The 27,652-nt window shown below is 36.4% G+C and overlaps 2 protein-coding genes across 3 annotated transcripts in view; one reads left to right on the forward strand and one right to left on the reverse strand.

Annotated features, from left to right (window-relative positions):
• LOC145291252 (uncharacterized) overlaps window positions 1-27,652 on the reverse strand; it is a 207,057-nt gene that overhangs the window by 101,997 nt on the left and 77,408 nt on the right. The gene's annotated exons all lie outside the window — the stretch shown is intronic.
• Window positions 19,535-20,311, forward strand: LOC145291033 (uncharacterized). Its single transcript, XM_080136539.1, has one exon. The coding sequence runs from the start codon at window positions 19,535-19,537 to the stop codon at window positions 20,309-20,311; it is 777 nt and encodes a 258-aa protein (XP_079992665.1).

Consider the following 27,652-nt stretch of genomic DNA (forward strand, 5'->3'; position numbering starts at 1 on the left):
TATATACATATGCATATACATACATATATATATACATATATATACACATATATATACATATACATATATATATGTACACATATATATACATATATATACACATATATATATGCATATATATACATATATATACATATATATACACATATATACACATATACATATATATATACATATATATGCATATATGCATACATATATACATACATATACATATATATGCATATATGCATACATATATATATATACATACATATACATATATATACATATATATACATATATACATACATATATATACATGCATATATATATACATATATATATGCATACATATACATACATACATATATATACATACATACATATATATATATATACATATATATGCATATATACACATACATACATATATATACATATACATGTCCCTACATAGTACTCCTGTAGCTTATGTCCCTGATAGTAGCCCCCTACATCAAAGTAGCATTGTGCCTTGTTTGGGGTAAAAATATAATAAAAAAAATAATAATAATAGATCTGGCACTTACGCAAAATACAGACAGAGCTATTGTTTACATACGATTTTCAAGTAAAATTCAATATTTAAAATATCTTTTGTTTATCAAATTGTTAGGTGAAAGTACAGAATAGTTACAAAACATCCTTCATTTACCATGTTTAGAATGATTCTCTGAATAATAATGTTGTTATTTCAACATGGTTCGAATTGTAGTGGGGGGCCAATCAAATTATATATATACATTGCGTCATCACGGACCCTTAAACGGGGCAACGATTCACCCGATGAAATATGACAACAATACTCTATGCAGGGTTTGACTAAGTGAGAGAGAAATTTTGCTTTACACATCACCACTGCTACTATGAAGAGACAACCAGCTGGTTCTGTCAATGAAGTGGACTGCAGTTAAACTGAGGATTGAAGAATACTCTACAGTATTTTGCAGTAAAGTTTAACTGTAGTAGGGAGTTGAGCAGCAAGATGTTTGTTCACATTACACTTGAACTTCTGCATGTCAGTACAGTTAGGGAAGCAGGAACCCGGAAGGGAGTTCCAAAGTCTAGCAGTTCTGGGAAACAAACTATTAGAGTAGAAGGCTTTCTTACATCTCGGGATCTCTACTGTATAGGGGTAAGACTTTGCTTCTTTTCGGGTTTGTCGGGGGTATTTACATTGAGGGGGTACAAGGGCTCGTGGTTCATCAGAGCATCCACCATTGAAATTCTTGTAAAACAGGTGGAAGCATGCAACATTTTGTCGATGGGACAGAGGTTGAAGCTTAGATGACAGTTCAGGACCTAGCAGGTTGGCGACTCTCTTTTGAACCTTGTCCAGGAGTGAGATACTAGTAGCAGATGCACCAGCCCAAATGTGACAACAATACTCCATACATGGACGAATGGTGGCCTTGTAGAGGTGCAGGATACTTTCAGGCATGAGAAAGTTTCTAGCATGGTAGAGAGAGCCCACCTTCTTCACAGCAACCTTGGCAGTGTTCTCAATGTATCTATTCCAACTCATGTTCCCAGTGAATGTTAAGCCGGGGAGTTTAAAAGAAGTACTTTCAGGTAATGTATCTTTAGCCATAGCTGTTGGTGGTTGAGAAGGTTTCTTGTGATTATTGAAGGAAACGTGCTTAGTCTTTGCAGCATTGAATGTGACCATTCATTTTTGACGCCATTCCATTTCAGATTGAAGGTCTTCCTCTAGTGTTTCTGCCATTTCCTTAGATATATGTTCATTTGTTTTCCTATCCTATCTGTTATAGAGCGTATGTCATCAGCATATATACCCATCTCACAAACAATTTTATCAGGATGGTCATTTATGAATATGAGGAATAATGAAGGTCAAAGGATCGACCCCTGAGGTACACCCATATTAGTATAAGAATGATGATGCAGACCAATCAATGAAGAAAAAAAGAGGGCTTTTTAATTGGATGGATGATATATTTCTTGTATGTATCTATATTTTTTTCATGGATTGGCCTCCTCAAAGTCCGAACCTCAACCCGATCGAAAACCTACGAGTAAAACCTAGGATGGTCTACTCTGGGGAACCATGTGCGTGCAAGAAACTCTATCAATACTGAAGATTTGTGGCTAAAACTTAAAGAAGAATGGTCGAAAGTTTTACATGATGAATGTCGCCATCTCAGTCAATCTTGCAGTTGAAGGTGTGCTGCAGTTATAGAAAATAAAGGCTTGTTCAAATGTATATCCACCAATTTTGATATTTTGATGTTTCAATGTTATTATTTTTATATTTATTTCTTTGTCCCACGGTTTTGGCCACTTTAATTAAAAAAAAAAAAAATTGAAATGCTCATAACTTTTTTATATCCTTTATAATGAAGTGTGATTAATACAGTGTATCAACATAAAAGATATATTAAATGTGTGTAAGTTTAGTTGTAATCCTCCCGAATGTTCTGGAGAAATGGAAAAAAAACCAAACTAAACTGTCCCAAATTTTTGGTCGCTAGTGTAGGCAGCCGCCACAGGTATGTACGTCCAGAGGATTCAATGATTGCCACTTGAACGTAATAAACTACAATTTTGAAAAATATTTAAGGGGGATGAGCAAGATTATCAGGTTATATTACATTTAAACTTCTGCATGTCAGTATAGGTAAGAGAGCAGGTAACAGGGAGGGAATTTCAAAGTCTAGCAACTAAGGACCTCTACGCCAAAGGGGTACAAGTGTGATGAGATCATAAGAGTACATTCCATTAAATTACTTATAAAACAAGCACAGGGATGCAACATTACGGCGATGGGACAGATGTTGGAGATTAGTTGACAGTGCGAGACCTATGGGATCGGAAACTCATTTTTGAACCCTGTCCAAGAGGGTGAGACAAGGAGTAGATGCACCAGCCCATATATGGCAACAATATTACATGCATGTGCGAATGGTGGCTTTGTAGAGATGAAGGATACTCCCAGGTGCGAGTAATTTTCTAACACAATAGAGGGAACTCACCTTCTTTGCAGCAAACTTTGCAATGTCTTCAGTGTATTTGTTCCAGTTCATGTTGCCTGTGAATGTTGTGCTGAAGAGTTTCCTTTCTTTTTCTACACATAAGCCTTAAATCTTATAAAATAAAAATACATAAACCTAATAAAAACTGACATTAAACAAAGCAGCAGCAACTATATAAGCTACAAAACATCAGTGTATATTGATGTATGTTATTATTTTATGTGTATGTACATGTTATATATCGAACGGGTAGATCAACTAGTATATAATTTAGTTTTGAGAATAACATGAAATGGAAACTGCTGAGAGGTTAGTCAATATCAACTTGATGGCCTCGAGTTACATGGGCCAGCTAATGGATGCATAAATAAAATAGACTGACACTATATAATTAAACAGTGATTATTAATTTTACCTTTGTTCATTAGTCAGTGATTTGGAAAGAAGAAGTTGATTAAATGTCTTCTGTTTTCCGTCGGTTTTTGTTCTCAAGTTATCTCCTTTCGGAAGTATAAATTAAGAGAATTTAAAATTTTGAATAAGCAGACAAAATGTCTGAAACCATGTTTTAGATGCACATCTATCTCTACAATTATATAAATGCAACTTTGTCTGTATGTGAGAGTTCGTTCCTTATATACTCCAAAACGGCTGAACAGATTTTCTTTAAAATTTACATAACTTTATTGTATAAGTCTGGGAGTGATTTTAGTTAAATTTTGTCTGTATGTGGGAGTTCGTTCCTTATATACTCCAAAACGGCTGAACAGATTTTCTTTAAAATTTACATAACTTTATTGTATAAGTCTGGGAGTGATTTTAGTTAAATTTTGTCTGTATGTGGGAGTTCGTTCCTTATATACTCCAAAACGGCTGAACAGATTTTCTTTAAAATTTACAGAACTTTAGTGTATAAGTGTGGGAGTGATCTTAGTTAAATTTTGTCTGTATGTGGGAGTTCGTTCCTTATATACTCCAAAACGGCTGAACAGATTTTCTTTAAAATTTACAGAACTTTAGTGTATAAGTCTGGGAGTGATCTTAGTAAAATTTTGTCTCAGATTACCCCCGATAATTACCGATAATCGAAACCGTTATTTTAATTTATCTATCATCGGTAACGCCATTTTCCCCATGTCGTCGCTTAGCAACAATGATAGAACAAGGGACCGTGAAAATTCTACTGTGGGTAAGTTGATAGTGTGTGTGTGTATTTTTTTTTTTTGCATGATGTGGTGTGTAGGTTATAATTCTTTTTCTATCCTTTGCAAATGATTCAAATTTTAGGATGTTACTATGGATGATAACGACTACCAGTTGTCGAAATTTCAGCTTTTCACAGTTGTTATTTCTAACAAATATTAGGTTTTAAAATTTTGTCCCTTAGTTTTGGACGCTACTTTATATACATATATTTTTTCACAAGTTTTATTTTTGGTTTCGATTCTGGCTTATGCACCAAATCATATGGATATATTTTTTATTTCTGAAATCGCAACTTTATAATAAATAAGAATCGATAGAGCATTAACTCTATAATAATATATACGAAATCTGCAAGAATTCAAATAGTAGATTTAAGTGTATTCTACCATCAGGCTATGCCGGGCGTCCCTACTAGCTTAGATAAATACTTTTGAAAAAGAGCTACAATAATATCAGAGCGTCTCCATTTATGCTGAACATCTACAGAATGCCAACATCAATATATTACATATTAATTAGTTCCCTGTTGAATTTTCATAGGTTCTGCTAGTCTCTATTAATCCCTGACTGTGCATCAAACGGATACCATAATACTTGGTTCATCGCACCTTATCATAACAAAGGTCAATTCAAAATTTCAGCCAGATCGGTTCAGTAGTTTTCAAGTGGAAAAGACAGACCGACAGATAGACAGACAATCAGACTTATTATTATTATTATTATTATTATTATTATTATTAGTAGTAGTAGTAGTTTAGTGGCCATTTTACATGCTGATATGTGTTGAACGGCTTATAGAAATTGACTTTATTTTTGTTATTACATTTTCACCCCAAACAAGACACATTGCCACTTTGGGTACTATGTTGGGAAGATGTCTGTTCACATTACACTTAAACTTCTGCATATCAGTACAGTTGAGGGAGCAGGAACCCGGAAGAGAATTTCAAAGTCTAGCAGTTCTGGGGAAGAAACTATTAGAGTAGAAGGCTTTCTTACATTTAGGGATCTCTACTGTGTAGGAGGGGGAACTTCGCTGCTTGTCAGGTTTGTTGGGAGTATTTATGTCGAGGGGATACAAGTGCTTGTAGTTCATCAGAACATCCACCATTAAAATACTTGTAAAACATGCAGAGGGATGCAACATTTCGTCGATGAGACAGGGGCTGTAGCTTAGATGACAGTTCAGGACCTATCAGGTTGGGGACCCTCTTCTGAACCCTGTCCAGGAGCGAGAGACTAGTAGCAGATGCACCAGCCCACATGTGACATCAGTACTCCTTACATGGACGAATGGTGGCCTTGTAGAGGTATAGGATACTTTCAGGCGTAAGTAACTTTCTAGCATGGTAAAGAGAGGCAACCTTGGCAATGATCTTGATGTATCTATTCCAACTCATGTTCCCTGTGAACGTTAAGGCGAGGAGTTTGAACAAAGTACTTTTAGGTAATGTATCTTTAGCCATAGCTGTTGGTGGTTGGTTTCATGTAATTATTAAAGGAAACGAGCTTTATCTTGGCAGCATTGAACGATACCATCAATTTTTGACCCTATTCCACTACAGACCGAAGGTCTTCCTGTAGGATTTCGGCCATTACCTTAGATATGTGCTCATTAGTTTGCCTGAAATTACTCGCTTGTAAAATTCTTTAGGTTTTGATGTGAAATATGAATCTTGTGTTCTATATCCTCTTATGGTGTCTAAATGGTTTTGCCATTCTCGAAATAAGTTAGGATTCAAGTGAAATAGGCCAGGAGTATATGCAGAACTTTGCAAGATTTCCCATCCAACTTATGGGAGATATTTGACGATAAGTGCTGTGTAAGTATAAGCATTATTAAAATGGAAAATGACTTTTTCTGTTGACCACAGAAGATTGGTTTTTTGGATCAACATGGGTGAAAATATTGCATAAAAATATGAATGATGCTTTAATAATCGGAAAGAAAACCTTATGAATTAATCAAGATGATATGTTTAAGTAATAACACTATGCATAAAGCGAAATATAAGAAAAGGTTTTTATATGAAATATGAATCCAACTCATGTTCAATCTCTTCTCATGGTGTTAGCGAAGGCCATCTAAGTGGTTTTGTAATCTTAGGACTAAGTAATAATCCGATGGAGCTAAGCCAGGAGATTATGCCGGATAAGGCAAGATTTTTCATACAAATTCTCCTAGAATATCGTTGATCTGTAGTGTTGTTTGAGGATGGATGTTATGATGGAAGATAAATTTCTTTCTATCGACTAAAAAAGGCCGTTTTCGGTTCAACACGGGCAAGAATATGCTTTAATAATCTGAAAGAAAAAGTTATAAATTAATCATGGTCATATGTTTAAGTAATAAGAATATGCGTAAAATAAATTCCAAGGGTTTAAAATACGTCTTTCTATAAACCAGCAAAACTTTTGGGACAATCTGATACAAACCATAAAATGAGATAAAAATTACCAAATGATCTTATTTTTTTTCATTTATTAATACATCATTAGTTATCAGGGCTAAATTAAATTAGATGGATAGATTGTCAGTTGAATGTAGTTTGTATTATTCCGTCGGTTATTGACCCAGCTGAGCTGGAGCTCCCCTGCACTCAGACTGTCCACTTCATACACAGGTCCAGTCCACTAGATGATTGAGGTTGGGACTAGGGTAGCCTGGTGTTGGCGACTGGCCAGGTATCTTTTCCAGCCAGATGTCCAGTTGTTTTATGAAAGTATCGGGGGACATTCTCCTTATATTTTTCATTGCGGCTGGAATACAGTTGAATGTTCTTGTACCACTGTAGGTGAAGCTGTGGTGGATGAGGGACTTGATCTTCTGTGTAATCCCAGGTCTGGTTTTTATATAGCACAGCCTTCCTCACCGCTGGTGAGTTCTTTCTACTTTTGTTGTTTGTGACTCTTTCTTCCAAGATTTTCCACATGTAGATGATAAAATATCGTTCTCTTCAGTGTTGTAGTGAATACAGTTTCAGTTCCTTCAGCCTCTCCCAGTAATTAATTTAGTCTACTCCCCATATTTTGCTGATGAATGTTCTCTGGGGTGCTTCTATTTTGCAGATTTCTATTACATTTTGTGGAGACCATAGTTGACAGCAGTATTCCAGCCTTGGGAGAACAAAAGATTTCCATAGTGTAAGCATGCACTTTCTGTTCCTAATCCTGAAGGTTCTCAGTATCCATTCTGTGAGTTGTCCTTTGACTGTTGTAGTGCCGTCCATATGTTGCGTGAAGGTGGTATCTTTGTTCATATAAACCCCTAGATCCTTCACTACTTCCTTTGATGTTATTTCTTGTTGGCCACACCAGTATACAGATTTTTCCTTGAAGGTCTTTATTACCGTATTGTAGTAGTTCAAATTTATCTCTGTTTAGAGCCATGTTTTTGTCAAGAATATCATGAGAGGATTGAAAATGATGAATAAAATATGGCAAAATTTTATTACTAGTAAAACGTTTCATGACAGGTATTTGTTCATATTTACTTGGCTCCATACGAGGGCAGAATCAGTCATAAGGCCGACTTTTAATCTGGGGAAAATCTAGATCCCTAAAGAGGATACTCTGAATTAAGACCAAATTAAAATTGCCTCAGTGTAGAAAGATTTCTCATCCGTGAGGACAGAAATAGATGAAATTTAGAATTCAAGACAGGTGGCACACTTTACTCTTAGAAAAATAATTTATTTATCTTGGATTCGAAGATGAACAAGCTGTAATCAAAGGGGAAACAATCTCGTTATAACGCGTTCCATAAATGTTTTACTTTACTATAACTATACATTTATAAAATGACATCACACTTATAGTTATATTAAAAATCACAATCAAATGTTACGGTTAATCCTACCACCTTAAACTAAGAGAAGACGGTATTTTTCCAGCATCACTGTTGCGTCAATAAATCTCATTTACTTTACTGTAATGTATTTATTTGCTTCCCCACCAAAGCACATTAGGCACAAAGCCGTTTTTAATTTGGGGTAAAACCCAGCTCCCCTAAAAGTAGGCAAAAAGGGGGCACTCTGGTTACCAAATATAATAATTGTCCCAGTATAGAAGGTTTCCCCTCCATTGACTGGTACAAATTATCTTAAGTGCAGCATTTGCAGAACAGATACTACACTTTGATCCCGGCCCGAAGGCCAAGAAAAACAGAAAAAAGGTATTTATTTGCTCCCCCACCGAGCAAATTAGGCACAGGGCCGATTTTTAATGTGAGGAGTGAAGGGGAAATGGGGACCAACTCCCCGGGGAGTAAGGGAGCTGGCTAGTGACAATTGCCCCTACATTGACCAAGGTCTTATATGTGGGGCTGCCCCCACATATGGTCTGTGCTTGCAGTATCTGCCGGAAAAAATACGACACTTTGATCCCAGCCCGAAGGCCAAGAACAACAGAAAAAAGGCAAGCCTCTTTCATTTACTTTACGCCATGACAATTATAGTGTAGTTCTCTAGTTACCCATGTAAGGGAAGCAACTATTACAAAGTAAAGCAAGTTACTTCCCTTAGTTAAAGTGTAACGAAATCTATCAGTTTTTCCATTTTTAAATTTCACGCATTAACGGTAGTTATAAGAGCTTGTCTTGGTATGAATAGCCAGACAAAACGGAAAACAGAACCTTTTATGAAAAACAACGATATTTATTTATCTATTTATGTTACCAATATCGTTGGGTGTAGGTATAAAGTTGTTGATGATATATATATATATATATGATTAGTTTTTTTTTGGAAAAAGAATTCCAGCAGAGTTCTCAATTAAAAGGAAAATCCCAATTTTAAGAGCGTACTTATATTTTGTGTACAGAAAGTTGTTAGTTAAGACAGATCATTGGTACCGTCGGTTTCAAGCCCGATAATAAGGCCCGTTTAAGGTATCCTTATCAAGCTCTTTTCAGCCAATATTCGTCTCGAATATTGGCTGAAGAGAGCTTGATAAGGATACCTTAAACGGGCTTTATTATCGGGCTTGAAACCGACGGTACCAATGATCTGTCTCAACTAACAACTTTCTGTACACAATATATTATATATATATATATATATATATATATATATATCATCATATAATGATTAGATAACAGCTGTAATAAAGTCGGTCAATTTAGCTTGCATGTGCTCATCATTATATAATGATTAGATCACTCTGATTGACGTTAAAAACTTTTAAAAATAAATGTTTAAATTTCAACAATATTTATTCTGGTTAATGGTGACCGAATGGGTTTGGTCCTTGCTAATGGAGTCAGAGATGACTTCGTCGCCGGGTCCGAATCTCTCGACCAGTGTTAGTTGTGACACCCTGCACTGATGATTCCGAAAAAAATGAAACACCAGTGTCTAGGCATAGTAAATAATTATATATATTGTTTTAACAAAAAAACACAAGATTTCAAAGAATGGGTTGATAGCAACAAAAAATGTATTTCATTGTTACTAACAATGAAATACATTTTTTGTTGCTATCAACCCATTCTTTCAAGTCTTGGTTTTTGTTAAAACAATATATTAATGCTCAATTATGAAATATGATTATTTTGTAGATTACAGTTTAAGTCATCTCTTTTTGGCTTCAAATTTATTGGTATATGAACGATTACTGAATTATATAAACCCAGTATAATTCAGAATATTACAAATAAAAGTATATATATATATATATATATATATATATATATATATATATATATATATATATATATATATATATATACTAGCAAAGATACCCGTGCTTCGCACGGAGCTTTGTTGCGCACTCGGGTACCAAAATCTGTGGGCACCTTTCCAGTAAGTTGATGTTGTAAGAGCAACGATTGCATAAGGTGATTAACATTTTAACTACCTCTTGTAGTGACTGAAATTCAATCAGGAACTTCACAAAACATTTTCATCAAAAAGGAAGGTTACTTGATGTTACATAGTAAATTTTTCATTGAAGTCATTTTCAACTCTTGCTTAAATTTTATCTTGCACATTCAATACTAAAAACTTACCACAATCAGATCATGTCAGTTTTTCCTCATATCCATTTCTCGAACTTTTCACTAAAGAGCCTCAGGGTAAACTACATTTCTGCTGCTTTGATTTGGAGCCAGAATGTAGAGTTTTTCTGAACTTCCTGTCCGGCTGATGGAGACGTAGAACATACCGTGACTGAAGCAGTCTGATGTCAAGTCTACGCCAATGGTGTTAAATGTCTGACCTTGACTTTTGTTTATGCTCATTGCAAAACACACCTTCACAGGAAATTGGAGTCTCCGGAATTTAAATGGAAGTACTGAGTCCGATGGAACTAAGGGGATCCTTGGCAGTAGAACGGTTTCGCCTTTGTAGGGACCACAGGAAATGGTGGCCTCAAGTACATTGGTGTGCAATCTGGTGATAACACATCTGGTTCCGTTTGTTATTTTTGGCGGTTCCAAGGATCGAAGAATCATGATTGGCGATCCAATTTTGAGATTTAAAATGTGTGGAGGCATTCCAGATATCTCCAAAGAGTTTAAAAACTCCACAGGGTAGTGAACAGCTTCATATTCATTAGTAGCTGAATCAACTGACTTGTATTGCTTTGTGTCTCCTGGAAATTCATCCATTATTGAATTGTTCAAATGATTCACATTGCTGTTTAATGGCGAAATAATAGCCCTCTCAGCAAGCCAATCTGGTGATTTTCCATTGTTTTGCAGGTCTGGGTACACTTTGTCTTTCAGTTGCTTCTGATTACCGACACATTTACCAAGCGCAGTTGGAATCTTAATTGTGTCAGGTGAAGAAGTGATAGGAAACTGACCATTACCGATTTGGAGAAGCAATTTTGAGAAGTCTGCTGCAGCTGTGTTATCAGAGATATAGGCTCTCATATTAGTAGTCAGTCTCTTCACTATAACGTGCCTCCAGAGATAGGATTGTTTCAAACTTGCATTGACAATGTTAGCCCTTGTGCCATTTTTAACCACTGGGAGGATTTGACGGAAATCACCGCAAAATAAGGTTGGAATGCCACCCATGGGATTCTTGTTTCCTGTGATGTCTTGCAGTGTTCGGTCAATTGCTTCATAAGCACTCTTGTGCGTCATTGGGGCTTCGTCTACAATGATTGCAGAGGTGTCTCTAATTACATTTGCCAAGGCTGAGTTACCAGTAATTTTGCAAACTGGCTGACCCATTCGATGAGTATCCAAGGGTACTTTAAAAGTGCTGTGAAGAGTGTGGCCACCTTGTAGTAGAGTAGCAGCAATGCCACTGAATGCTGTTGCAAGCACAATCTTTCTCATGGATCTAATCTTTGCAAGGATCAAATTGATTACAAAAGTCTTGCCCGTACCACCTGGAGCATCAAGAAACATCATGTTTTTGTTCATTTCACCTTGTGCTTCCAACATTGCCATGAATGAATTGTAAACTTCTCTTTGAGAATCGGTCAGTTTTTTCTTGCATATTTTCTGCTTGTAGGGAAAGTTCTTCAAGATTATAAGTAACTTCACGTTGATACTCTCTCGCGAGTCTTTCATCTCTCCCTTGCGTTGGTGCAGGTAGTCCATAGCTTGCCAATGGTTGACCGCACATAAGGAGAACTTTTTCTTCAATTAGACAAAGAGTTTTATTGTAGATGTCCTCATTAAAATCTGCTTCTGGATTGTTAACTTCTTGCCTGTATCTGTGAAGAATGTCTTCAGATATTACATGACGAAAAGCCATCCAGATCTCAAGAGGATTTCTTGGCTCACAGGCTGTTAAAATTATCACAAATAGGCTTCGCAAATTTGAAGGTGATTGAGTGGCACTTGCCTCTCCTACTGCTTGATGCAAGTGATGGTCATTTTCTAGAAGGCCTCGAGCAAGGCACGCTGCTCTGTATGTTTCAAACACCTGACCATTGTATGCTCGCAAATTTTGAAATGAAGTTGGACCAGCAACCTCATTGAGCAACAGGCGTAAGAAATAACACTCCCCTGCTTTTGGACTAATCGTGTAGATTCTCCCAATGCATGGTGCCTTCCATACATCATCATTTTCAGTACCTTCAACTTGTACCCCACGCATTCTTCTCATCCATTTCTTTGTCGATTTGTTCCAAGTGTAAAACTCAGGGACTTCTACGTATTTGAGACCCCTTGCAAAGTCATCCTCATGGCAGAGTTGAAAAAATGCTGTCAAAGTTGTGGCAGGCGGTGGACCTTGGGCTCGTTCCAGAGCAGTATCAGCTGAGAACATGACACGCTGCCCATTTTCAAGATGAACAGAAAGTTGTACAATTGGGGGGAAATGTTCATGGATGGGATGTTCCAATATCCTCCAGGCTGCCTCTGAACTGCCGACATACCTTGCATTCTGGAACTGCTGGATCTCATCCACAATGTGACTTTGTACTTGGCCTTGTTGGTTAGCTGCTCCATCAGTTCTTTGTAGTTCAAACACTGCTTGATCACATCCTTTATTCACGTATTTGAGGACATATTTGATGCTTTGGATCGAGCTGCAAATTTCTACGTTAATGTGAGCGTTGAACTGCTGAAGGAGGACCTTGTTGTACGGAACAATCCACTGGTTTGTTATTTCTTGATTAACATACCGACCATTTCTCTTCATCCTTATTGTACCAGTCTGGCCTCCATCTTCTGGTTTTCTTCGCCTGTACTTGGGGTAAGAGTCTTTGCCTTGCTTGGTACACTGAAGAAATTCTTTTGGGTATTTTTTGGAACATTTGTTGTCAATCATACATGGACAATTTGGATTAAATGGTCCACAAGGTCCATGCACCATATGTGCCATCACTTTAGCATGAAGATCAGGATCTTCCTCTTTGTCAGGGATCTCTGCAGATATGCAGAGATCCATTTTTTCTGGTAGAAGTTTGTCCTCTGGGGCCTGCCAGGTGAGGATGTGTGCATGCGGCAGTCCTCTTTTTTGATATTCAATACTGTACAGGAAAGCCCTCAACCTGTCAAATCCTCCCTTTTTAATAAATTCAAGTAACTTTTTTAGCTTCTGCCTGAAAACCCTGGCAACAATATCTGGACGATCCTGAGGGTCTTGCCCTTGAAGACAATTTTCTGTAATTTCTGTCCACTTTGGATTTGTTGTGAACATGATGAAGAGGTCGGCTCGGCCCATTCGCCGAACATATGCCATGGCATCACTTTGACGCTCAAACATGTATCGAGGGCCTCCTGTATAAGTTGCCGGAAGTACAACTCGTTGACCAAACTGTTCTGGATTCCCATCCTCCCTAAGAATTGAATCTCTCAAGTTGCTATAATTGTCAGCTCTCAGGGTCTGTTGCTCACGCCTCAGGAACTGTAAACGTTCTGTTTCAATCTTGCAGTACACATCCACCAGCCATTGTTGAAATAGCCTTCGGTACCAGAGAAAATAGTTTCCAGGCCGAGTCATTAAATGGTACGAATAAAATTGCTGTTGGGTAACTTTTCGCCCATTGGATGCCTTCATGTAGATGTTGTAAGATGGAGAACCATAGGGGTACATTAACGGGTACATTAAAGTATCGTAGAGGGGATGTAGTTCGGAGATCCATTTTAATGTATCATTTCTAAAACGCAAGACAATATCCCGGTTAGCTGTTGGTTCATTCTCCATTAATATTCCAATCTCATACGTTGTTGTTGGAGCATTGAATCGCCGTGGATGCTCTTCTTGCGGCCTTCGGTCTTCCCTTATGACAACTTTATGTTCTACCAAGTGTTCTTCTTCAATCCTCTCCTTTGTTGTTTTCAGCTGACAAATAAAGCTGTTGTTCTCATGTAAAAATTCAGTCAGATTTTGGAGAATGTCTCTATTGAGTCTACTGTCACGTCCCCGATTATGTAGTTCCTCTTCCAGACTATCCAAGAAGTAGACTTGAATAAACTTTGCTGTTTCATCTTCAGGTGGTAAAAGACTCCCAATCTGGTGGCAAACCTGGCCTCGAATTCTAAAAGAAGGATTCCACCCATGTACTGCCGCAATTTTGTGACCAAATGATGTCATTGCAAAACAATTGTTATAACTGCGTAGATTTTGCAGAAAATCTTTAGAGATGGGACCATTGCCGGAGAGCAAATCTTGAAGCAACTGAGGCAGTGGTGGAAAGCTATCAAGCACAACTTTGCCAGAAGAACAACAACAACAACCAGGGGTTTCTCCTTTAAATTTTACAGCTGAGCAATGTTGACATACTTTGTCCATTTTTCCTATATCAGCTGTAGTGAGAGAGTCATTTTTGTTGTAGAGCAATCCTTTTCTATTGCAGTGTTCTATTTCATGGTGTCTCAAAGTAGTCATTCGTTGTCTAGCTGCCTCGTTTTCTGTCAATTGCTGGGGCAAAGTCATACTCTCTCTCCATGCAGCCTCTCGTTGTTGCCCTTGGTATAGGCGAAAGCTTCGTTGGGTTTCCGATTCATTCTGATGTCGTTGAGCCACTCTCAACTCACCTTGTGTACGTCTACTTACCTCATATAATTCATTCGATCGTAATATTGCTTCTCTTTCCAGTGCATATCTTTGCCTTTCTTGAATTTCATCTTGTGATGAATTTAACCGCCTTACAGCATGTCTAGTTCTGTCAGCTTCACGTTGGGTTTCTCTTTCCAAATCTGACAGTCTTGCTCTCCTTTCTCTTTGACGTATCCTGTTAAGTTCTAGACGTCTTTCTCTATCTGAATTGTTTTCATTGGAGCGAATTGCAGCAACTCTTAGTCTATTAGCTTCCAATCTTTCCATTCTTTCTTCCTCACTTTCGTTTCTACTTCGTTTGGGTGGCATAATTTCGGTTTTAAACGGAATTGTTTAACGATATTAATGAGTGTAAATTAATTAAGCGTAAAGGAAATGTATACTAACTGAAATGGACGAACTATAAATAATATTTCTGAATAGTACAATTATAAACAATTATATTGTACCTATTTACTATGCCTCCCCACGGGACAGAGTTAGACACCAGGGTCGTTTTTTAACGTGGAGAAAAGGTACAAAAATAAAAATTGTCTCAGTCGTGAAGGATTTCTCCTCCACCGAAAGAGAACAAGAAAATGAAGTGCAGCATCTGAAGAACAGATACTACACTTTGATCTTGACCAAAAGGAATGAATAAAAGCGACCTACGTGTGACTCATTACTTCCGGGTGTAAACGTCACAGTCTAAAAGTAATAATTAAAAAAAAAAGTAAATGTAAAATAAATGTAATACCAACTTAGGTTAACTAAGTAAACAGTACAATTAAAACAGTTCTATTAAAACAAATAATTACTAAGATCTAGGTAATTGTTAGTCTCATTGTTATGGTTTTAAAGAAAAAAATGTGTAAAAAAAAGTTCTGCTTTTGTGAGTACGTGTATTTCTTTTAAATTACATAACCTTTTTATTTTATTATTTATATCTCTTTTAAATTTATATATTTTGTTAGTAAACTGGAAGAAATTCAGTTGAATAAAACCTGCTTCGTGTTCTTTACGTTAAACTCATATTTTTATAAAAGGTTCATCCGGTTTAAAGAAAGCACTAAGTTTAAATAAGACTGGAAATAACTAATTCAATATATAAATAGAAAAATGAAATAAATATAAGCTTTAAGTCTTAAGATAGTAATAATCAAAATGTAATAAATTATTTGTAGTTCAAATCTATGATAAACAGGCTTTCGAAATAGGCTCGACCAGAAAGATTAAATTGGAACGAAATTATAATCTCCGTGCCATTTTCAAAACAACCCCACAAAAGTAACGATATCCTGCAGTTGGTTAAATGACAATGGTTGTAAGAAAAATGTAAAAGAAAATGCGCTTATCTGTTTATTTTGACCTGTTTTATTTAATTAAAAAAAAAAATTGGCTATAACTGGAAGAGAGCGTTATGTTTTGGGGGTTGTTTAAAAAATAGAATGGAAATAAAGTTAGTTCCGTTTTAATTGTGTTTAATTGCGGCAAGCGCTAACAAAATCGAAAAATCACTGTTTACATTCGAAATGTTAACTTTTATAGGTTTACAGGTTTGCTGACAAGGCTGGGGGTGTTTAATACAATTATTTTACTAAATTGATTTTTTTCATTTAAAAATAAAATTATTTCTTTTTTAATAAAGTTTTATTTTAAAATATTTGTTTTTGTTTATTTATATAAAATTACGATAGTTGAATTGTATTCTTTCAATTATATTGGCAAGTAAAATATAAAAGATTAAAACGGAACGAAATTGAAATTTCCATTACATTTTCAATACAATCCCAAAACATAAAGCTTTGCTCGCCAATGAATTGTTTTGATAATATACGTAAAGTGAAATAAATCGAATATAAAATTAAATGAAAATATATTAAATAATTAAATGTTAAATAGATTTTGTAAATAGTACAGTTGAAATGATTAGAATATTTCCAATATGTAATAAGGTCGAGGTAATTAGTTAAAGAGATTTAATATAATGTGATATGCAAATGAGCATAAGTCATTCGATATGGGGGTGGTTTGTAGACTAGTATATAAAGAAATTAGGCAAAGATTCTTATGTCTCCTATAACAGAAACATCCTAAAATGGGTTCTAATGTTTCTCTACCAGGAGAGATCTACCCTCTTATATTTCGTTGATGATGGAGAGCTGTACACACAGACAGAAACACACGAACCCTATTACTTTATAAAAATATATATATATATATATATATATATATATATATATATATATATATATATAAACAATGGCTAAGTCTACCAGGTGAAACATTCTTAATTCCCTTTTCAAAACTTTAATAGCAAATGGCACAGATAAAACTGTGCGCGATGACCAGCCAGATTTTATTTTAAATCCAGAATAATGAGATTGATTATCATAGCATTTCACTGTCTCAAAGTTCATCGTTGGGCAGTGTCCCAGGCATCCCTCGTGTCTGCGTTGGAGCATGCCTTGCTTAAGGGACAGTCTGTGAAGACGTGTGCGATAATCAACACATCGGCACCACAGGAATACCGAGTGTCCTGTACATAGCCCCACTTGTGCAGGATTGTGTTTTGGCGACCTTCACACAGGCCCAGTTGAGTGTTACCTACTCTTTCAGGGGGAGTTCAGAGTTTGCTGGAAGATCTTCTTTTGGTGCTGGAAGAGCCTTGTTTCCTTGGACTGATTCATTCCATAAATAGTCCTATGTAGAAGAGTAATCCTTTACAGTAAATGAAGACCATTATTTCACTTACTAGAGAACACAAACACCAAGTAAGAAGCATTATATATACATATGCATATATATACATATTATATTCTTCGAAAATTTATTCAACCTATCAGATTGGACAATATGTTCTTTTCCTATCTATCAATTTTAAATCTATTACTTAAAAATTTTTTTTCGTGCTTACTTTTTTAATCTTAACTCAATTTCTAACAAGTGTAAGGGAGATAATTTTGTAAAGCGCTAAAGTCTAATTCGGATTGATAATAATAATTTTTATTATTTTATGTAACTTTATTCTTTTTCAATATTAGTTAGCGATGCAGGGCTCTGGGAACCAAGTGAATAGAACTTTCTATCTAAGGACAGATTGCTGCCATTGTCGACAGAATGTTCGTTCTGATCGACGCCGCCAGCATTTCGGAGAAGAGGACAGCGTTTTTCGTGATATCGTCTGGTTGTAGAGCGGGTAAAAGTTTTCCCACAGTAACAGCATACCCGTGATTTTCTGGGGAAACTCTTTCGAGAATAGTTATAAACATTACCAGTGTACCCGTAGTCAGGCATGGCAACCCCACTAATTCCATAAGGGAAGGATTCGCCACCATAGATGACTCGTTTCTGGGCAAAAGAAGCATCTTCTTGAATCATGGATGTATTCATTAGACTTTCGTGAAAGGCACTAGTAGCTGGCAGATCCATTTCACAGGAGGGCAACTCCCAGTCACAGGTGCAATGAGATCATGACTTTCAGTTTTGATGGTTTAATGGTGTAATGATCCATAACAGCTGTAGGGATGACAGTGTGCTGAAGTATCCAACAAAAGCCAATAATCATTTTTAACTTTATACAGGATCATTATTATTAATCGTGAAATGTTTCAAATCATTCAAAAATTGTGTTTGTTTAGCGCATATCTGAGACTACTGTTGAGTGACCCCCTCCGGTAAACACGAAAGAGAAAAGTGTGATAACGTGCTCTGGAGAAGAGAGAGATGGTATGTGCCAGCTCCTAGTGCCTTTCACGAAAGTCTAATGATGACCCGACGGAACGCTCCTCGTTAAAAAAAACTTCTCAAACAAAAAAGAATATTTTTTAAAGAGAACGTACAAACTTTCTTCCAAACATTTGCAAAAACAAAAAGAAATTACAGAGAGCACTCAAAACGAACAACAACTACAGACTGAAAGAAGAAATAATATTTCATATATATATATAATTCTTCGAAGGGATTCGCACAAAAAGAAACAAAAATTTTTTTTACCAACCAAAGAAATAAAAGGACAATTCTTTGTGTTAAAAAAATCGCACGTGGCACCTCACCCACCTCCAAAACGCACATACACGTCAAAAGTATCGGCGTCAAGGTGTCTGCGGCTTACAAACGAAGGAAACTAAAAAACAAAAAAAAAGCGGCCTGATATTCTCCATAGAGAATATTTTACAAAAAAAAAAAAAATGAATTTTGGTTAAAACAGCCATTTCCAGCTAACAAGCTCTCTATTTCCCCGATAAAAAAACCCAAAAAACCCGAAATCATCTTCCAAAAATCAAATACTTATCACCGAAAACCATTCAACAACACCGGACATATTGTTCCCCCACGGAAAAATAAAAAAAACATCCCCGCTGGACACATTCATGCAGTTCAAACACCACGTGTCATATATAGACTTAAAAACGTTTTAAACGGATATTCTTCCCCTGCCAGCAAAAGAAAAAACCAACGTGAGTACTTGCTTCATATAAAAAAAAAACACACACACACACATAGTTTTTCTATTTTACCAGAAATATAAAAAAAAAAAAAAGAAAAAGCATAGTCTATCAATTTATTTTATTGTTAAAAAAAAAAAAAAATATATATATTTTTTTTTCTCCTACGTACAGTTCGATACCTTTTCTGAATGCCCCACGCCACACGTGCTTCGGCTTAAATGTTCCTTTTCCTATTAGAATAGATTTTTTTTTCTCGGTCCTCCCAGAAGGGACCCATAAAAGTATATTTCTTCATTTTTTTTTTATTTTTAGTACTTCCAATATTTCTCGTGTTCCTTTGGCATTATCCTTCAAGTCGGATAACTGAATATTTTTTGGTCTGTTCCTTTTTTTTTTTTTTTCTTTTCGTTAGTTAAACATGTCCACCGTATTGCCTGCCTTTGCTGGCGACGTGCGAGTTTGGTTTGCCCAATTGGAATCCCATTTTTTGGCAAACAACGTATCGGAGCAGACAAAACTGCACATATTATTCAGTGCATTCCCCGCATCGTTGACGCCAGTTATCAAGGATTTGATAACTGACACCCCCATTAATTCTACCTATGAAAGCATAAAGCGGGAGGTGCTGCTCCGAACGTCAGTCTCAGCAGAGAGGCGTTTCCAAACGTTGGTCCATGATGAACTTTTAGGGGACCGTATGCCAACGGAGTTACTCCGTAGAATGAGAGAACTGGCAGAAGACGTCCCGGCCGACAGTGCCCTTATAAAGCAGCTCTTCATTTCGAGGCTGCCGTCTCAAGTAAAGGCAATTTTGGCACCTATGGTTGAGAAGCAATCTGTAGATACCATAGCAGCATCGGCGAATAGGGTGATGGAATTCTCTAGGGGACCTACCACCGCTGCGATCCCTCAGCCACAGGCTGAAGTTTTTACACATGCTGCTGCGACTGGGAATGCAAGCCGAGACGCCACGTCTTTGGCTATACTTGACGCTATTGAGCGTCTCACCAAAGAGGTAAAAAAATTAAACACAACTAGAGCACCATCGCCCAGACGCCGCTACCGAGGTCGCTCACCATCTCCCCATCGCTGCCGCCAGTCTAACATGCCAGGGCTATGCTTTTACCATAGCCGTTTTGGAGCAGAGGCACAGAGGTGCACAATGCCCTGTTCGTTTTCGAACCAGGAAAACTAAGGTCTGGGGACTTGAGCATGGCAAGCTCTCCACCAGGTATGCACACAAACCGTGCCTATTTTATTATAGACTCGCTATCCCAGGCACGTTGCTTGGTTGATACGGGAGCCGCTTGCAGCATATGGCCGCTAAAACTCCTCGGTAAAAAACCACCAGTATCGCCAATCACACTGCAAGCGATAAATCACTCGGCAATCCCCACGTATGGTCAAATTTCTCGTTCTCTAGACTTGGAATTACGGAGAGACTTTACGTGGGTCTTCACGGTGGCCGACTTACCGTACCCCATACTAGGCGCGGACTTTCTGCACCACTTTAACCTATTAGTGGACATGCGAAGACGTCGGCTGATAGACGCTAATACGGAACTTTCCGTCTCTGGGGTAAAAACAAACACCCCCGCTATCAGCCCGGTATTCTTCATTGCTGCGTCTGATGACCCATACCAGATTTTACTGCAAGCATACCCGGAATTGACCAATTTAAATTTTGTGGTCAGCAAACCCACTCACTCAACAAAGCACCATATTGAGACCACAGGTGCACCTGTGTTCTCACGACCACGCCGCCTACCTGCTGATAAACTTAAGGCAGAATTTAGCCATATGCTGCAGCTGGGAATAATTCGCCCCTCGTCCAGTCCATGGGCTTCCCCTTTGCATATGGTCCCTAAGCGTGATGGGGATTGGCGTCCGACTGGGGACTACCGACAACTGAATGCCATGACGGTACCCGATCGTTACCCAATCCCACACATTCAAGACTTTGCTTCTTCGCTGCATGGTTGTAAGACCTTCTCTAAGCTAGATCTGGTTAAGGCTTACCATCAGATCCTGGTGAATCCGGCCGACATACCCAAGACTGCGGTTACAACTCCATTTGGAGCGTTTGAATTTTTAACTATGCCCTTCGGTTTGCGAAACGCGGCTAGTACCTTTCAGCACTTTAATAATTATTATAGTAAATAATTTATATATGTATATATATATATATATATATATATATATATATATATATATATATACTAGCAAAAGTACCCGTTGTTGACTGGGTTCAAAAACAACCTACAGAAAATGGACTCTAATTCATAAAAGTATGATAGGTTATGAAAAGGAAGGGTTGTAAAGAGATAGTTTCGAATTTGGGGGTATCAAAACCAAAGCAAAATATGATGAAAGTAAAAATAAAATAGATAAACCACATAATTTATTATAGCATACCTGTTCACACTGAAACACTTATCACAATATTCTGTGGATCTATATTAAAAAACCTTGTTAAACTTCGTGACATATTTCCATTCTATGGAGGTCAGGTCACCCCATAATTTTATTATACCATATTTCTTCAAACTGAAACTGAACAATCAAATTATACTTACACAGATAGATATGAAAAGTCTTTATTAAAGTTTGCGCCTATTTCCATTTTATGGAGGCCAGGCGCGAATGCAGACCCCACAATTTTATTATACCATCCCTATTTAAGTTAAAACATACTTATCAAAGTATTCTTATGTACATCTATATCAAAAACACTTGTAAACGTTTTTTTTAATTTTTAAATTTTTTATTTCCATACTTTGTGGACCAGGTGCGAATGCACACCCCACAATTTTAATGAACCACCATTCTGCCAGATCAAACATACCCATCTATCATTATATGTAATCAGTTTTTTAAAATAGTCAACCATATAGGAGCCTATTCGTGACCACACACACACACGCACACACACAGAGCTTTATATTACTATATATATATATAGTAAGTTATAAAATATATATAATGTGATTAAGCTACACAGAATATTCCGCGTTTCATCCACGATAAGCCTGATGAATCCTAGCGTGGATGAAACGCGGAATATTCTGTGTAGCTTAATCGCCATATATATTTTATAACTTACTACCTAGCTCTACCTACGTATTGAGCGCTTTTGAAGTAAATACTTAAAGTTTACGCATAAATCTATACTTTTGTATATTAATTTATGTGATTAAATGAAGGAGTCATATATATATATATATATAGGATGTGAGCTTTATTAGAGAGCATATTAAGTTCACTACAAGCTCAAATCATCTATATAATATTCTGCTTGTTCTTTCCTTAGTGCATCTATTATGCTTTGAAAAAGACCAAATACAATTTTCGAAGGCAAAACTGATTAGAAAAAGGCTAAATTCATGAAATTTGGCTTAAAAAAGGCCAACATAACAATTCTGGAAAAGAATATGAGAATAATCCTCTCCCCCGATGTAGCCTTGATTTTGAATATCATTATGATAATATATGACTATTGCTATAATGGTGTGAGAAAGGAACTCATATTAATTTCGATGTGCAACAGTTCTTCATCGAAGAAAGAAGTCAGTGAAACGTTATGTAAAAAAGAGAACATTCCAAAGAAACAGGGCAAAATAAAATGACATTGTTTGACAACAGGTGCTGGACTGATGGAGTACATTAAAGATCGTCTAATACAATGTGATTTTATTACTTGTATTGAACTATGTAGCACAATATTACTTTCTTAGTATTTATTCATACTTATTGATGTATCTTATTTGAGTGAGATCTATATTTAAAATACAGTGGACACTATTTTCATAGGAATGTTTTCCATAGAACTGTTTATAAACTCACATTTGCTGTGTGTTATAGGCTCCCCCCCCCACCAAAAAAAAAATCTAACTTATTTTGCTATTCAAAATATATCAGCTTCATCAAAACATATTTGTTGAATATATTTTTCATTTCATGGAATTTTTACAGGTCTTGCTAGTTTAAAATAATTTAATAGATTAATATTTCTACATTTCAAAGACATTGGAGCGTTAAAAACATTAGTAAATATTTATAAAGTTAATTTAGGTGCCAAAGATTTTTTTCAATAAATGAAAAATAAATCAAATATTTTAATTGAATTCCGATCATCTTTTTTCGTTTCTCTCTTTGTCAATCGCTAATGGCAATTGCCGACAACAAAGCCCATTCAGAGGAAGATTTTAACCCAAGAAATTAAAAAAAAAAATGGAGCCACAGTGGTGTCAGCTGCAAAACATAATGATTTTGAAATCAATAACTTTATACATCTTGTCAGATGATTTGTACGTAAAGTTTGGTTTGAGCTAGAAGGATGTGATATTAACGTGTCTATATGTATTTTCTTCTGCAGTACCCACAATACTGCACCTCAAATACATATATACTAGCCTGGGTGCCCGGCGTTGCCCGGGTGTTTGGAAGTGTGTATTGAGCAAAAAAAAAAAAAAAAAAAAAGAAAAAGTGGCAGGCAGGCTCGAACCATGACGCGAAGGCGGAAAAGAATGTGAAAGAAAACCTGATGTCTTATCCCTACTGCGACAAGAAGTCAGAACGTTGAAATTAGCAAAGTCATTCAAACTGATATGATGACTTGCAAAAATGATGACGCAAAAAAAAAAAAAAAAAAAAGCAAAAAAACAAAAACGACACTCCTTATAGAAAACTGCCCAGTTGAGGGTAAAGGAATTAATGTTTTTGGCCAATTTTTCGATATTTGTCGTGTGAAGGGTTGAGCTTCAAAACAATACTGATCTCGTGAAAATCCGTTGCCTCTGGTGAAAATCTAAGGCAGACATACAAACATACATACATACATACATTTAAACAGACTGTTGAAATTTATATATATTATATATATATTATATATATATATATATATATATATATATATATATATATATATATATATAATTATTATAATTATTTTTAATACCTACAGATACTAGTGTTAAGTCCTTTTGGGAATCATCAGTGCTGGAATTTAGGATTATAGCTTGTCAGGAAATTTCATCTCTGACTCGGTAAACAAGGAACAAAGCAGACAGCCAATGTTAACCACGATGAATACAGTTAAAATTAGTATTTATATAAATATCTAGACGGCTAGAGTGATCTTATGATTATAACATCATGATCAGTACATATACATATATATATATATATATATATATATATATATATATATATATATATATATATAAATGAATATTTAATTATATGTTGTTGTTAGTTCTCTACTACATGTTGTTATATTTTTAAAAATATTTGATAGCCTATTCAGTGGAAGATGATGAGGCAATTTCATAGATGTTATGGTATTAAATGGTAATAAAACGAAGGAAAACAGGACTCTAAGGAACGAACATGTATTCACATATATTACAGGCAAAAGCAGGTTAAGCAATACCATTCCTCAACTGTAAAAGGTCGTTTTGCACACGACCTTTTACAGTCATGTGATCCCCAATCATGTGGCCCCACGTAACAAGACAAATTTAAATCTTTTGAATTATTATGTGTAGAGGTTGTTTAAAAGAAGCATCCTCATAGTACCATAGTTTCACTAAAGATAGCCACTGTCAATAGAGGTCCAGAGCACTAAATGTCTACACTAATATTGACTCAATGGGTTAGTGGTCGTCTGTTGCATAGACAACGGCGCATACGGCACGAGAAACATTAAATCTTCTCTAGGACATATTTGGCAAGTGAATAATTTCTCGTGGCTGTGAAATAAATTGGCCACCCCACTCGCCAGATCTAACGTGCAGATTTCTTCCTTTGGGGTTACTTTAAAGAACGGGTATACACAAACAAACCAACCACAATAACTGCCCTTAAAAACAATATAGTGGAGGAAATTAGGACCATAAACCCTGAAACATTAAGTGATGTGCTGGACAATGCACTGCAGAGAGCACAAGAGTGTGAAAATGAAAATGGTGGACATTTAAGTAACATCATTTTTCATAACTAAAATTAGACCTTGTGAAAAACATACCCTAGATTAAGTTGTATAAATAAAATTATAATATGTAGACTATGATATGCCACTATATCTCACATAATCACGGAGAGGCTCCTCTGCCTACATATGAAAATTGGTAAGCATGACTTAAATATTGAGAAAGTTAATCAAATTTAAAATCCGGCAGCTGCTTTTGAGACACCCCGTATTTGGGTGCCATCAGCTAGAATCAAAACCGAAAACAAAACTGTAGCATTCAAAGCTGGTGACGTTACCACTGTACGAACATGACATACATATGAACTGATTAAAAATAAACTAAGATTAATGTACAAAATGCATGATTTTTTTTCATGTTTTACCCTCTTTTGACCCCTTAAAAACTATTTTAACCCATAAAAAAAAAACGGTCCATAGAAAATGAAATCATTTGAGGCCCCTAGCACTGCTCTGCGACTTTTTGTTTCGGAGGAGATAGAGTTTGAAAATATGGAAACAAATAGACGGACAAACATGATGAATTTTATGTATTAGATTTGTGATTCAAACACAGTATTACGCGACCACTTTGTATATGCATGTATTTAATTTGAAGATGACTATGTTGTAACCCTCAGGGAACCACATGTATAGAAGGTGTTTTGTTGTTTTTATTAAAATTTTCATTCCAATGCAGGTCTGTGGTGGAACGAAAAGGTCAGCATTTACTTGCTCCCTCTCGAGGGCAGAGTTAGTTACACACATAATCGGTTTTGAATGCGAGAAAAATCCAGCTCCCTGACGGAGGCATTCTAGATTGAGATAAAAATAAAAGTTGTCTAGAAAGATTTCTTCTTCATTTACAGAAGACAGAAATGATGAAGTGTAGTATCAGAACAGATACTACACTTTGCATGATTTGTATTATAAAATTGAAATACAATATGAAAAAGTAAGCTTAATGCCATCAAAAGTGTGATGGAAATAGGGGTTGTTGATCATCTCTTTTTTTTCTATAACACATTTGGCTATCGTATTCTTGGCTAAAGTCATTTCAGTCACCATAATACCACATTTACTCTAAGCGCCATCCTACTTAAAAACATCTCTAAAATTTCTGAAATTTTTAAATTATATTCTCCATGGATAAATGTTTTTACAAATGGGGACTGGTATCATATTGGTGCAAAACTTTTGCCGGTTTATAGAAGACATTTCAAACCATTGCAATTTATTGTATACTAGCCTAGGAACCCGGCGTTGCCCGGGTGTTTGAAGGTGTGTTGAGCAAAAAAAAAAAAAAAAAGTGGTAGTAGGCAGGCAGGCTCGAACCCGTACCGCGAAGAAGGAAGGGGACGTGACCCGCTCCCAAAAAACGTGACGTCTTTGCTGTTGCGTCCACCGTCAAACCGGAAGTGGTGAAGGTTTAAATTAATGCTAGTCAATCGAAAAGAGGGGATGACCTTAGAAAATATCGGCGAAAAAAGCGACTCCTCCCTGTAGAAAAATGCCCAGTTGTGTGTGTGTGTATGCAAACAGTACCAACCCTGTTCAGGGTTTAACCGGCTTCCTCCGAAGGAAGAAGTTTCATGGGAGTATGAAATTCACAAGTGGTCCCCAGTTGCATGTATATCGCCGTTAGAGGAGATGACGACGTTAGGTTTTTGCAACTTTTTGCCGGGAGGTGTCAACGTCCTTCTACATACAGCACCTGGACTTCCCAAATTGGTCACCTATTTTAGTAATGACCAGGCTCAACGTTGCTTAACTTCAGTGATCTGACGGGAACCGGTGTGTGAATGTGCATTATGCCGTATCCAGTTGAGGATGAAGGAATTAATTAATCAATTTTTTGATATTTGTCCTTTCTGTTCACTGAATCCAGATCGTCCACTGTTTCCGGTTTGTTCAGGACCGAAAACAAACAGACCCCTCTCTAAATGGAAGTGGGATCTAAGTGGGAGGGGAAAGAAAAAAAAAGAGATGTGATTTAGGAATTGAAAGTGCCCCTCAAAGATTAACCGAATTTGAGAGGTGGTTGTGGGAGTAAAGAATATCAGTGGAGAGTGGACATGTTGGAGGAGCTTTATTACAAAAATAGCAAGAATTCTGTCCTTAGCCAAAAGACCTAAAAAATAGTCGACCAAGCCAAAATGTTTATCATCAGTTGTAATTTGGTACACGAGGTGTAAGAAAGATGTCATGTTTTGACGTGTCTCGATCTAAAAGTAGCGCCAGCAGCGTTTTTATTAACTTCTTTTTTTTCTCCGTCTTTTGTTTGTATTACCGGAGGGAAGCGAATATACGTGGACAAAACAAATATAAAAAAATGTATAGCATAACCAGTCATAAACGGGCGTAACTTAAAGGTTAAGTGTGTTCAGGTGTTGCCTTATTTTCATTATTATAGCAACGTCCAACAGAGTGAAGACGTTCGAATATAAAAGTTAATGTTTATACCAACTTCCGTGTCAGAATACAAAATACACAGCGGCCGCCATTTTGAACTTTATGACTTAACGATTCTGATCTTAATAGTATTACGTTGGCAACTAAATTCCCTCT

Source organism: Euprymna scolopes, chromosome 12 (genome assembly GCF_053919585.1).
Source record: "Euprymna scolopes isolate OS-2025 chromosome 12, ASM5391958v1, whole genome shotgun sequence".
Taxonomy (NCBI): domain Eukaryota; kingdom Metazoa; phylum Mollusca; class Cephalopoda; order Sepiida; family Sepiolidae; genus Euprymna; species Euprymna scolopes.

Bases quoted from the DNA above. Each gene is read 5' to 3' on its own strand.
- LOC145291033 (XM_080136539.1), top strand. From the start codon at position 19,535: ATGTCCACCGTATTGCCTGCCTTTGCTGGCGACGTGCGAGTTTGGTTT.